The sequence below is a fragment of the Anguilla anguilla genome, chromosome 9 (genome assembly GCF_013347855.1).
Source record: "Anguilla anguilla isolate fAngAng1 chromosome 9, fAngAng1.pri, whole genome shotgun sequence".
NCBI classification, from domain to species: Eukaryota; Metazoa; Chordata; class Actinopteri; order Anguilliformes; family Anguillidae; genus Anguilla; species Anguilla anguilla.
In genome coordinates this window covers 31,238,365-31,251,597 of record NC_049209.1, presented here as the reverse complement: position 1 = coordinate 31,251,597, position 13,233 = coordinate 31,238,365, and the positions used below count along the sequence as shown (strand labels likewise).

At 48.4% G+C, this 13,233-nt stretch overlaps 1 protein-coding gene across 3 annotated transcripts in view; it reads left to right on the top strand.

Moving 5' to 3' along the window:
- Positions 1 to 2,293: 2,293 nt before the first annotated feature.
- Positions 2,294 to 13,233, top strand: part of LOC118236000 (pecanex-like protein 3) — a 37,441-nt gene continuing 26,501 nt past the window's right edge. For all 3 annotated transcript variants that reach the window (XM_035433965.1, XM_035433964.1, XM_035433963.1), the window contains exons 1-6: positions 2,294 to 4,716; positions 8,675 to 8,880; positions 9,611 to 9,716; positions 10,000 to 10,039; positions 10,881 to 10,976; positions 11,181 to 12,887. In XM_035433965.1, coding sequence (XP_035289856.1) covers positions 4,564 to 4,716; positions 8,675 to 8,880; positions 9,611 to 9,716; positions 10,000 to 10,039; positions 10,881 to 10,976; positions 11,181 to 12,887 — 2,308 coding nt within the window. In that variant the 5' untranslated portion in view covers positions 2,294 to 4,563. The remainder of the gene's footprint in view (positions 4,717 to 8,674; positions 8,881 to 9,610; positions 9,717 to 9,999; positions 10,040 to 10,880; positions 10,977 to 11,180; positions 12,888 to 13,233) is intronic.

Genomic DNA, 13,233 nt, shown 5'->3' with positions numbered 1-13,233 from the left:
AGGGGCAAGTGGGTGGGACGGGTGTGTGTGTGGAGGGGGGGGGGGGGGGCAGTTAGTTACTGTAGAGCACTGCCAGTGCCTGAGTGCTTCGCTGGCTTGATTTTTTTCTTCTTCAGTTTCCATTTGTTCTCTCCAATCTGGAATGAGCAATTACGTTTCTTTTGTGAATACTGTGTCAACAACACCTGTGTGCCAACAGCATCACAGCTGACCACTCCGCCAATGCACTTGTCTGTGAGCCGGTGGACCTTACGCATCATGGGACACCCAGCGCTACTGGTGCTGAGTGGAGGGGAGATGCATCGCTCACTGATGGAACCAAGCAGCCGGTGAGTGCATGGAACATATTTTGGACAAATTAATGAAGTAACAACACAGAAAACCCTGGCCAATCCCTCCCTACCTCAGATGGGCACTGAACCCTGATCTCCCATGCCATAACACAGTGATATTATTACATCACCTAAGTTTCAAACATCTTTGAAAGGTAGAATATTCATTTTGCATCTCAGGAATGATTGATATAGTGTTTGGCATTAAAGAATTTATAATGCTGACCATAGTGGTTTGAAAACATATTTAAGGCCCCTGGTGCTGAGTGAGGTAGGGCAAAGGGTCGGACAGCCCTTTGACAACATAATTACATTGAGTGGCACTGCATCCCCAATATTCAGGAAAATGCTTACTGAAATACATACTAAATTGCACTAAATCATTTCTCAGTGATGGTAGAGCAATTGTATCAACTCTTCCTTCATCCACCACAGTACAGTTCTGTTCGAAAGCACCCAATCATAGGTAACCGTGTCTGCCAACACCCTTTGATCAAATCTGGTTGGCTAAATGTAATTTTGTAGGGATGAACAAATTCATTGGCTCAAGTGATCAGAGAAAACCAATGTTTCCCATTTTGTAAGGTAGGCTTTTAATATATGGTCAGTGCAAGCTGCAAAGCTATTTAAAGCCTCTTCTTGCTTGTTGTCGGGGGCATTGTCATCTTAAAAGTCACCCCCTGTCTGCAGGAAAGAAATGCTTTATTGTGGAGTAAAGATGATTACTTACCTCCTGAGCGTATTAGTGCACCGATACCATGCTGGGAAAAACGCACCCTGCGTCATTCCAGCTTCTCCTAAACCCTTTAATGTTAGAATGCTGCTGTGTTCTCAGTTTTGTTGCAGCCTGAATATTTCTATTTCTCTGTCCTTGCAGTTTGTAATTTCAAAGCATTGTGTCCTTTAGTAATGCGCTCAATCAGGACCACCACAGGAAATACATACAGTTATTTAGATCAGGGCATTCATAGACTGGGGCCCAGTGACCCCTGGGCATATATGTAGGTGCGTCCTCAGCCAAATGGAAAAACTATTTATAGGCTATAGTTCAGAAATTGCATGTACTTCCATATGAAATAAACCTTAGAGGTTTAACAGATCTACTGTAATATTGTGATTATTGTTTTAATAATAATGGGAAATCTGGATTTTTAGTGAAAACTTTTTTTTTCTGAATTGAAAATTCTTTAAAGTAAGACTGATTGTTTTGATAGCTTTGGTATTGGAGGAAGTTAGTATAGTTTCAGTTTATAGTTTGGCTTCATTTTCAAATATTTTAAATATTTTAAGAGGTTTAGCGTTATTGAATTTATGTATATTAAATTTAGCTACCAATATGTTAATTTTATAGTATAGTATCATTTTCTCCCCAATATATTTGTAGAAGAAGCCAAGCAATACATTTTCCTACAATAAAAACAAATCAGAATGTACATATTTATATATAATATTGCAAAAATCTTTCCAGAAAGTTTGGGTATATGAACCTTCCCAGGTTCATATACCCAAAAAAAAGGTGCTGGGCAGTTTCATTGTGAACATCACAGGAAACACAATTTGTCTAAATATCATTATTCAGTCTCTTGAGGTAGCTTTTCGATGAGTAACACTGTGCCTATGGAGTAACCTAGGAAAATTCCATAACTTTTATTTGTGATCAGGTATTCTGATGGTAAAATCCATAATGTTTTCTAATGTATATTCTCAACACATTCCATAACCTACGGGAGCAAATCAGCATTTTATGTTCATTTTACACCTGAATCAATACGTCATGACCGATTGCCAAAAAGACCAATCATATAATATGGTTTCGTCAATTAAGGTCAGAGGTACAGTTTGTTCTCATACAACCAATCGCCATTTTAACTAGTTGAGAGACAGGTATCTGAGCCAATCACAGTGTGTAATTTCGTGCTCTTCCTTCGAATGGGTGTTTGCTACCTGTGTGAATGGGCGAATTCGACAGGAGGAGTTTGCTGGGTGAGAAACCAGGATTTTTTCAGGAATTAAAACGAACCCTATGTGTTTGACCATGTATAATATGTAAAGGGGAATGGCGAAGTTGTATATCTTTTGGAAGCTTCGTTCTGTATGAAGACTAAAACTTCAAACACCAACCGTGTCTTTCCACCGGAAAAGATTAACGGAAAACACAATGATAAGCTAGCTGGCTAGCGAGCTGGCTCGGTGACTGGCTAGCTGCTACTCGTGGATAAGAAGAGGAAAACAGTCAAAAAGGAGTCTTGTGCTCAACACGGAAGGGAGAGGAGGTAGCTATGATAAGCGCTTCTAAAAGGGAAAATCCGTCGATACAAAAATCGGTTTAACTAGCTGATGTACCTGATGTTATTCAATTTTTGGCCTAGCTGGCGAGCAAACAGAGTCGGTTCCAAAATTGGAAACCGGGATATCGGTTGGTATTCTTGTTTTGACTGAAGCTCGAGGGTGGATACCAAGCTGACGAGCTAGCAAACCAATCAATGTAGCTAACGTAGCAAGCTAGCTATAGTACAGCCATCACAGGTTAGCTAGTTAGATGCGCTACATGTTGCTCACAGTGAACTAGATAGCTCGCGACAGATGATACGTTGCATGTGGCCCCTTATAAAAAACTATACAAGTTGAATTGCTACATTGTTATAGTAAACTGGTTAGTACCCGCTAGCTAGCAACGTAAAGGGGGTGAAAGCTGCATGTTGTGTTCGGACTAGCTTTCTTGCTAGCCGGCTAATATTGTTAAAACTGGCAAGCTGGCTAACATCGACCAGTTTAGAGCTGGACAGTGCTGTGTTGTCTATTTTTCATTCAGATAACGCTATCAACTTGCTAAGTTTCGCCGTTGCCAAATACTCAACTAGCTTATAAAATACGTTAGCTTGTCGTAGCAGCCATAAATTACTTGTTTACAGGGAGTTTGGTGGGGATTTAACGTTCACTTGCTACGTCCGTGTTATCCATGTAGCTACTAAATTAAGGTGCATTTCCTGAAATAATTGCTAGGCTGCTTGCAAGTGAAACATTGCAGCTGGAGATTAAGCCCATATAACCTGCCATCTCGCATAGCTAGTGAGTTAAATCAATGACAGAGGGCTCTTAAGCATTTCTAGCTAAATGGACGAATATCAGTACAACCCCTGCAGTATTGAGGGTAGCTAGCTAGTTTGATAGCCAGCGCAGTTAACGGTTGATTCTTGTTGGTAAACTACAGCATGCAAATACTGCTACTAGCAAGCCAGATGGGTATCTTGTGCTAGCTGACGATGTATTTTCATCTGGCATTGACAGAAAGTGACGTACCTTGCTATCATATCTCGTTTTGATAAACATGTACACGATTTGTAGTTTTCTTTTCGGTCTGTCTTTCTGTGATTGTTTTCTCAGGGCTACAAATCTGCAGATCGTACATGCAGTATATTGCTAGCTAGTTAAATTATGGCTCATTAAGAAAGGCTTAGAACAGATGCCAGCTCACCAAGAGTCCATCAGCTAGCAAACGTTTGGTTGTTGGCAAGATAGTCCAAGTCCGAAAAGGTAGACTGGCACTAGAATCCAAACTCATACCATTTTCAGATAGATCTGCTGTGTTAGGATAGCCCATTTATTCAACTAGCTTTCAAGCAATATATCGTGAAAAGCCATTGGCATTGGCTAAGGCCTCATGTTTTCATGACAAGTAATCTCTTAAAGAATAAATCGTTCTGATCATTACCGTTAACATTAGTTTGCAAAATCACACAATGGCCACAAGTAGTAAAGGAGTTCTGACGTGTAGGTACAGTATCGACCATCTGAAGGGTTTAAAAAATACAAACTGGTTTTAATTTATTCAAGTGCTGGATACAAGCGAAGAAAGAAAACGAAGAGGTTCGTAATTTTTTGTCCTAGTGAATGTTTTCCTTTTCTCGTTGGATCAAAAGTGCCAAAATACTGCCCAGAATATATAATAGAAGTTTTGTTTCCAAGAACTGCACAAAAGTGTCGTGCTTGTGAAAAGCACATGCGACTGTTCTTTCTACTGCAATCGAAGGAAGCCGATCCCAAACTGTAAAGTATCGGCTTCTCGAAGACATCCTCGCTTTAGACTGCAAAGCTTACCGGTAGCTTTCAATGGAGCTGCAATCACTATAGCGAAGACGGAGCGGGTGTACAGCCGAAAAGTTTGGAACCAGACCGTGGCCGCGGGCAACCGAGGGGCCTTCAGCCCCAGGTTGAGTCGCCTGCTGGAAAGATGGGTTCTCAGGCTCTTCAGATACTGCGGCAAGGCGTGTGGGCTTCCCTGACCGGAGGCTGGTACGTCGACCCGCACCAGAGCACGTTCTCCAACTGTTTTCACCTCTACCTCTGGATATTCCTACTGGCCTTCCCCTTCCTGCTCTACATGGTGAGTTGGGGCGAAATTCCAATTCACCCTGCAGGTGAATGGATATCCGAAATAATCCTGTTCCATTATATGTGTTTATGCTGTTATATTCTGTATAAATCTAGTCCTTGCTTTGGGTGTCGCTCCTGTTTATTTGATTAGTGGTAGAAGAGTACAGCAGAAGAATAATGACCTTAACACCCATTTTTGGAGGCCACCCTCACACACACACACACTTTTGCTCTCTCGCACACGCACCCTCACACTCTCGCACTCACACACGCACACACGCACTCGCACATACACACACACACACACACACACTCACTTTTGCTCTCTCGCACACGCACCCTCACACTCTCGCACTCACACACACACACACACACACACACTCGCACACACGCACATACACACACACACACACGCGCTCTCTCACACACACACGCTCTCTTTCAAACACACTCTCTCACACACACACACACTCTCACTCAATCATGCACACACACACAATTTATTATACATTTTCAAATATGTAATTCCGCTTAAAAATGTGTATTTGGCCAAATTGGAGGTTCGTGCATGGCCACTGAAAGAGTTCTCTTGAACATTTCAATAACAGATTAAGCCCACTTCGTCCAATATACAGTACTTTGCAAACTTACTGGGTTCTTGTAGTACTGCTCCCCACATCAGTGCAGCTTCACATAAATACATGAGTGTGAGTGCATGTAATCAGGTTTCAGATGTAATAGGCTAAGTGTAGTCAGACTTGCGTAGGGGAGCTTACATATTTTATTCACGTGTTAGTAATTCGCTAGGTATGTCTACCAAAGCAAACAAGGTCAAGTATCATACCCTTGTAGTGCTGCACTTGGGAGCTGAACCAGCAACCTCTTTGTTACAAGCCCATGTCCTGAACCATGAAAACATACCACCACATGCTAGCTTTGAGCCTTCTATTGAAACGGTACAGGCACCCAAATCGTCCCAACTTGAAATTCAGGCTTTTGAAGTTGCTGTTTGGCATGTAAAGGTATTGAAGGTATGCATAACAGTGCATCTGAATTATGATACCAGCTACTGATGCTAGCAACAGTCTTCCTCAGGCTCTGAAAGCAGCTAATGATTGTCTTGATAGCAGTGGGTGGTACATTCTTACTTTGGTTGCTAGTGCTGGGCCGTGTGGTATGTCTTGGCATGAACATTAAAGACCTGCTCTATTTTAGGTGTGTTTTCCTGGTGTCTATTTTGCAATACGTGGAATATTTTGGGAGTGTTGGATTACGGTTCTGTTTGTACTACAAACAAGGAAATATATTACGTTTGATTTAGTTACTTGTACCTTTAGAAGTGGGCTAATGTTGCAAAAGATTGTGCTTGAACTCTGCTGATAATTTTTCTTCATGCAATATTGGGAAGAAAGCTGACAGAATGGTTAATGAACACATGATGGAAAAAGGAGAACTGGTGTAAAAAGGGGTAAATTGTGCAACGACTGATGGAATGTGTGAGCAAGTCCTCACCCTCAGATAGACGCATTTCCAGGGCTTCTGCTGACGCTTAGCCAGACCAGACCAGTCGACTGCTGATTAAGTGAACTTCTCGGGCTCTGTGCTGTTCCTCTGGTTACTGTAGATGGTCAAGGAAAACTTGAGTGGGTTGTGTATGCAACTATGTGTGTGTCTGCCTGCCTACATGGAGTAATGTCTCATGAATGTATATGTATGTGTGTATGTGTACATACAGTGTCCTCAAATGTTTTGCACTCCTGATAAAGACGAGCCAAAAAAAAGGCTGTGTATAGTAAACACGTGAAATGAGCTATATATTTGGAAATTTATTACTAATACAGTTGCTCAGAGAAAGTATTTTATTTCCCAAAAAGATGGGTGTTAATATTGAAGGCACCCCTGATTTCAGCACTTTTTGCACCCTCTCTTATCACTAGGATAACATTAATGAGTGGTCTAATATGTATCGGGAGGAATCGTTGACCAGTCAGGGTTTTTCAGAATCCTTCAGATCCTTTGGTCTGTGCAGGTGGACTGCCCTCTTCAATTTAAACCATACAATATCTGTGAAGTTAAGGTCTGCGGACTGACACTAGCATTGCAAAACAGCCCTTTTATGCTGTGTTAACAATTCCTTGGTTATTTTGAGGAACGGTGAGGACATTGTCTTGCAGGACAATCTATTTATGGCCACCTTTTAGCTTCCTGCAGGGGGGATACTATGTTTGTGGTCAAAATGTTTTGGAACTTGCGTAAGGTCGTGATTCCATTGACCTTAACAAGAGGCCATGGATCTGTGGCAACACAGAAAACCCCATGACATCATTGATCCACCAACGTATTTCACCATAGGTATGACGGCCTTTTCAATGTAAGCAATACCTTCTTTCGACTGTAAACCCAACATAGGTGTGTGCAGTCACAAATTCAAAAGCGGGTTCAATTTAAGTTCCAGTTCACAACTGTTGAGCTTTTTGGCTAGGCACACCAGTGCAATTGTGTAAGTGTAAACAATGATCATTTCCCACTTTTTTTTTTGAGGACACAGTAAAGCTCATTACCTGTGTTTATTTTATGCAGCCCTTTCTGCTTACACTTATTTAGGGTTTCTGTAATTTTGGACGGTGCTTCATGTGTGCGTGTGTCCATAAAGATAAATATAAATACTTATTCTGGAGGCAAGGAAATAGCAGAGACACACTTTACTTTTGCTGTGTGAAATCAATTGAAACATTGAACAAAGAACACATTTCCTGACCTTATTTAGGCAGGATTTAAATAACTCTTTTTCTTATATCTTAGTACTGCTAGCAGAAAAGGAACTCTGTGTCGCTGTGTTCAGTTACTTATCCAACATTTGTGGATGTGCTTCGGTTAGGCCCACTTTTTGCGTTTTTTTCCGGCAAATTTACAGCAGCAATAATCGCTAAATGGGTACCGTGTCTCTTGACAATCAGGAGAAAAAGCTGGCTTTGTTGCTAGCCGGTTTTGAGAGGTAAAATTGCTTGGGGGCGCCGGGAATTAAATGAGAGTCATCAAGTTGGCAACACTGAATGTTGGCACTCGTTCACTAACTTCTACCTCAGTAGACGGTTCAAACATGTTTGGAACAAATCATAGTGCAGTTACGTACCTGTGCACCTGTTACTTTCAGTAAAGGTTTCAGCTTGCACTAAATGTGTAATCCCGTAAATAATTTCACGTAATCATGCATGTAAGCGTACTGTGGTAAACGTCAATTAGTTGCTATATATAATGATGACAGAGCTCAACAACCAAAGATCAGGTGGGTAGCTACCTCGCTATAATAATGGACAGCTTAGCAGCTCAGGTACTCCGTACAGACGTACTGAGTCGGGGGCGCTGTGTGAACACCTTTTCATTCTCATAAGAAGGGCATTGTTTGCAGCCTGGCATTGAACCAGCATTTCCGTTTTATAATTTTCTTTTTGTGTGTATGGGATAAGGACACAACTGCTCCTAAGTCAATCGGGTCAAAATGATGAATTAATAACATTGTAATAATAGTACACTCTTATCGTGAACTGAACTGTAAACTGCTCAAATTATTTGGCAGTTCGATATTTTTGCCAAATCAAAAGGTAGAATGTAAGGATGATGCACAAGAGATGGATAGGGCCAGGCCCATGTAAAAAAAAACAAAAAAGGAGTTTTACAAACTCACAGTACAGGATGTGTGAATGGAGACTGTGGGCTTGTGAAGATATTCATATCCATCTCTAACTGTGAAAAGGATTTTGTGTCTTCCCACAACAGCCTCGTGAGCTGCAAGTCACTCTGAATAAGGAAATCTGCTAAATAACTAATTATGTAACATACACAAAGAATTATGTGCGAACAAGAATGGGAGCTCCCCCTTTGGACTGAGGTATTGCTCATTCGATTGAAGGGTTTGGAGGGAGTTTTCTCTCTCTCTGATGACGCGCTGTGGGCTCTCTGTCTCCCAGGCCTTGCCCTCCAGCATGGTGGTGGCTGGGGTCTACTGCCTGGTGGTGGCGGTGTTCTTCACGGCCATCAAGGCGGTCAACTTCCGCCTTCATGCCATGTTCGACCTGGGGGAGATCGTGGAGAAGAGGCAGGCCTCCCTGACCGCCGAGGCGCTGAGGGTGGAGGAGGTGGATGAGGGCGGAGACCTCAGCAGGAACCAGCACAGGTACCGTAACCATAACAACAGGAACCAGCGCGGGTACCATAACCATAACAACAGGAACCAGCACGGGTACCATAACCATAACAACAGAAGCAGCTCAGGTACTGTACCTATAACAACAGAAGCAGCGTGGGTACCGTAACCATAACAACAGATGCAGCACAGGTACTGTAACTGTAATAACAGAACCAGCAACAGGTACAGACACCCACACAACAGAACCAGCGCAGGTAGAGGTACCCTCACAACAGAACAAGCGCAGGTAGAGGTACCCTCACAACAGAACCAGCGCAGGTAGAGGTACCCTCACAACAGAACCAGCGCAGGTAGAGGTACCCTCACAACAGAACCAACGCAGGTAGAGGTACCCTCGCAACAGAACCAGTGCAGGTAGAGGTACCCTCACAACAGAACCAGCGCAGGTAGAGGTACCCTCACAACAGAACCAGCGCAGGTAGAGGTACCCTCACAACAGAACCAGCGCAGGTAGAGGTACCCTCACAACAGAACCAGCGCAGGTAGAGGTACCCTCACAACAGAACCAGTGCAGGTAGAGGTACCCTCACAACAGAACCAGCGCAGGTAGAGGTACCCTCACAACAGAACCAGCGCAGGTAGAGGTACCCTCACAACAGAACCAGCGCAGGTAGAGGTACCCTCACTGCAGCGGGTGACACAGCGGGTGCTCCGGCTCTGAGACAGCGCGCTAACCCTGTCTCTGCCCCTCTCTTAGGGACAGCGGCGGAGGCGTGGAGATGACGGTGTTTCGAAAGGTGAACTCCACCCCCCCAGTCCGCTGCAGCTCACAGCACTCTCTCTTCGGGCTCAACCAGGTGTCGGTGAGTACCGGCTGCCTTCTGCAACAGTTCCATTAATGAAATGCCCACAGCACAGTCAGGTTTAAATCCTGTGTTGCACCGTGGTTTGTTCTGTTTCCTAAGCATGCGCATGGGCAGTTCTGGTTTTTCATTGGTAGAATGCACTTTTTCTTCTTCTGTGGTGTTTGACCCTCCAGTGTGTCCCGCCGCCTACGTTCTCAGACAACATCTTTGCGTAACAAGCCGATATCACTGCAAAGCGTTCTTTACAATATAGTTGATTCTCATACTTTTTCTCTCCTAGGAATTTCTGCCACAGCTCGAAGACACAGGAGGCTCCAAAGGTACAGTGCTTATCAGTCATCCGTGTGGAAGATACGGGGGTCATCTTGCCCTTTCCAGCAGCAGCTGGGGAACTTTGCTCACGGGCGGATAGGCCAAAATGGCTCCATGTGGTACCACTTTGAGATTTCAAACAAAAGAGTTTTTAGCTAAAGAAACTTCCTGGCTCATAAGTCTGGCAGGAAGTATTTAGACAAAATACATAGCTGACAGCCAGAAACATTGTGATATTCTATCGCTCCATTCAGTACAGCGTAATGTTTTTTCACAATTTTAAGTCCGTGTTCTAGAACTCCATTGCTTTCAATTACCTGTAGTGATGGTTACATCAGCATTAGAATGTTCAGTTCAGAACATTCTAATCACATATTTGTGATCTTACAACACAAAGAGTTAATGTTTCATATGTGTAGGTACCACCACTTAAGAGTGTCTTCCTGGGTGTTCCCAGTGGCACTTTTGGCTAAAGCTCTGGCATGCAGCAAAGCAGCATACAGGGCACCCAGAATTCAGAGTCGCGTCCCTTCCTTGCCAGCGGCGCTGCTCCTAGGCAATGGGATGGTCCAGACCTTCCAGTCAGTGGGTCCCCTCTCCATGGTGCCACTCCCATTGTCACTGGAGCACCTGCAGTCTGAGAGCACCAGCTGCATGTGAAGCACACGGCTCTGCTTGCAGCCTGGCCTGAAAGGCTGGCAGCATGTGCTTCAGAGTGGAGCTCGTGGGCGTCGTAGCGATGGGACCGGCCTGTGATTGGCTGTTACAACCTGAGAGAATGAAAGCGGTTGAACATTGGTCGAAAGGAAAATGTGAATGAAGAGTGACTTCTGGTCTGTCTGCCCTCAGATATCAAGGACCTGATGCGGGAGCAGGGCAGCAACAACGTGATCGTGACTTCGGCCCACCGGGAGATCCTCCGACACAGCTCCCAGGACACCATCAGTGAGTGACAGCATCAGGCTCCTCCCACTCAGACAGCCGTTAAAGCCTGAATTAGATAAGCTCTGCACAGCGCGAAAGCATAAATATTAACAGCTGTATGTTTGCTTATAAAAGCTACGTGTAATATGTGTAGTGAGCTGAGTAATGTAAGGTAGTGCTTCTGTATGGCTGAATGCTCATGCTCATGCTCTGTGTCGCCTGCAGGGGGCGCCAGCGTGGTCCAGTCCTGCCTGGCCGCCGCGCTGGCCAATGACTTCCCCGGGCTGATGGGGGTGGGCGGGGTGATGGCGGGGGGCTTCGGGGGCAACGTGCCCGGAGAGTGCCCCTCGGCTCCCCCCTCCCCCTGCAGCCAGGCGGACGAGGGGGAGCGGGCGGACGAGGAGCAGGGGTGCGGGGCGCGGCAGAGGAGCCCCGGGGGGCCGGGGCCCGGGGGCTACTCGCCCCTGGGGCCCTCCGGGGAGTCGGAAAGCCTGGGCGACGCCCCGCTCAGCCCGCTGATCAAGAGCAGCCTGAGCGAGGAGCTGAGCGAGAACCTGCTGGGCCTGGGGCTCGACCCCGGGGCCCTGGCCCCCGGCTCCGCCCGCCGCGCCCCCGCCACCGCGGCCGGCTCCACCGACAGCTGCTTCAGCGGGGGGGGCGGGGCCACCGACCGCGAGACCCTCAGCACGGTCAGCAGCTACCGCAGCGAGAAGACCGACTCCACCCAGCTGGAGAGCCCCTCCCTCAGTCTGCCCCGCCCCGGCCCGCCCGGGACCGCCCCCTCCCTCCCCCCGGGCCCCGACCCCGGGCCCCCAGGAGCCCCGGAGCCGGCCGGGAGCGACACGGACGACCTGTCGGACAGCGAGCTGCTCCGCTCCCCCTCCAAAGAGCTCTCGGTGGGGCAGGAGCTGGACCGCACCCTGGTGGAGGGGGAGAGCGTCTCCGCCCTCCCCCCTGAGCTCCCTCAGGCCCCGCCCCTCCAGGACTCCTCCCCCTCCAGCAGCGGGCGCTCCGAGGCCTGCGACCTGGAGCGGGCGGCCCCCCTGCCCCCCCTGCCGCCCCCCCGGCAGGCCAGCTCCGTGCCGGCGGGCCTGGGCTGCTCGGACCCCGCCCTGCCCATCACGCCCCCGCCCTTCCTGCTGTCGGACCCCCCGCAGCTGCACGCGCAGCAGGTGGTGCGGCCCAAAGACCTGAAGCTGCTGCGCCCGGCGGGGGGGGCGGGGCACCGGCCGGGCCGGCGGAAAGCGCCGCGGAAACGGGGCGGGGCGGGCAGCAGCAGCTTCGACTGCGGCTCGTACCGCCGGCACCACGGCCGCGGCCAGCACAGGGACTACATCCCGGTGCGCAGCCGGCTGGCGGCCAAGGCCTACAGCGAGAGCCTGTTCGAGGACTCGAGCGACGAGGACGACGGCAGCGAGGGGAGCGACCTGAGCGCCGCGTCCAGCCTGGGCTCGCAGCGCCGCTTCAGCTCCGACGACGACGACGACGACGACTCCAGCTCCTCCACCTCCTGCTACTCCCCCGACTCGGCCGGCGCCGGGCAGGCCCCGCCCCCCTCCGCCGCCCCGCCCGCCGACCCCCGGGAGGGGGAGGAGTCGGACCGCGTGGGCCCCGCCCACCCGCGGGGGGCCCAGCGCTCGGCCAGCACGGCCAGCGCCAAGACTCACGCCCGGGTGCTGAGCATGGACGGGGCCGGGGGGGGCCACGCCAGCGCCGGGACGCTGGCCTCCGCGCCCCTCGCCCTGGCGCCCTCCGCCGCGCCCGCCCCGCGCCCCCTCACCGTCTCCAAGTCGGACCTGGAGGCTCGCACCGCGCACCTGGAGGGCTTCCCCGGGGCCCGGCACCGGCTGGACTCTCAGGGCGGCTCCTGGGCCGGGAACCACACCGGCTGGCGGGCGGGGGAGCTGGTGGAGGAGGGCGCCGTGGGCGGAGGTGAGGGGCGGTGCTCACCGCTTGCCTACGCCGCCGTTTATACTCCCGGAGAACTCACTCACTGCAGATCAGCCCTGTCATACTCCAGTCCTGGAGGGCTGCCGTGTCTGCTGGCTTCAGCACGAGTGATTGATGCAGGTCATTGATTGGCTAAAGAGTCCACACGCCTCCTTCTCAAGATTTTAATTGGCTGCTGATTGAGAGGAAAGCGCAGATACTTGCGGACACTGCGGCCCTTCAGGACTGGGGTTTTACACTCCCGCTGTAAATCATTCAGTGTTTGTGTTCCGTAGATATTTCTGTGCAAGTCCCAAGTAAACCACCAGGTGATCTGTAGGTCAGTTAG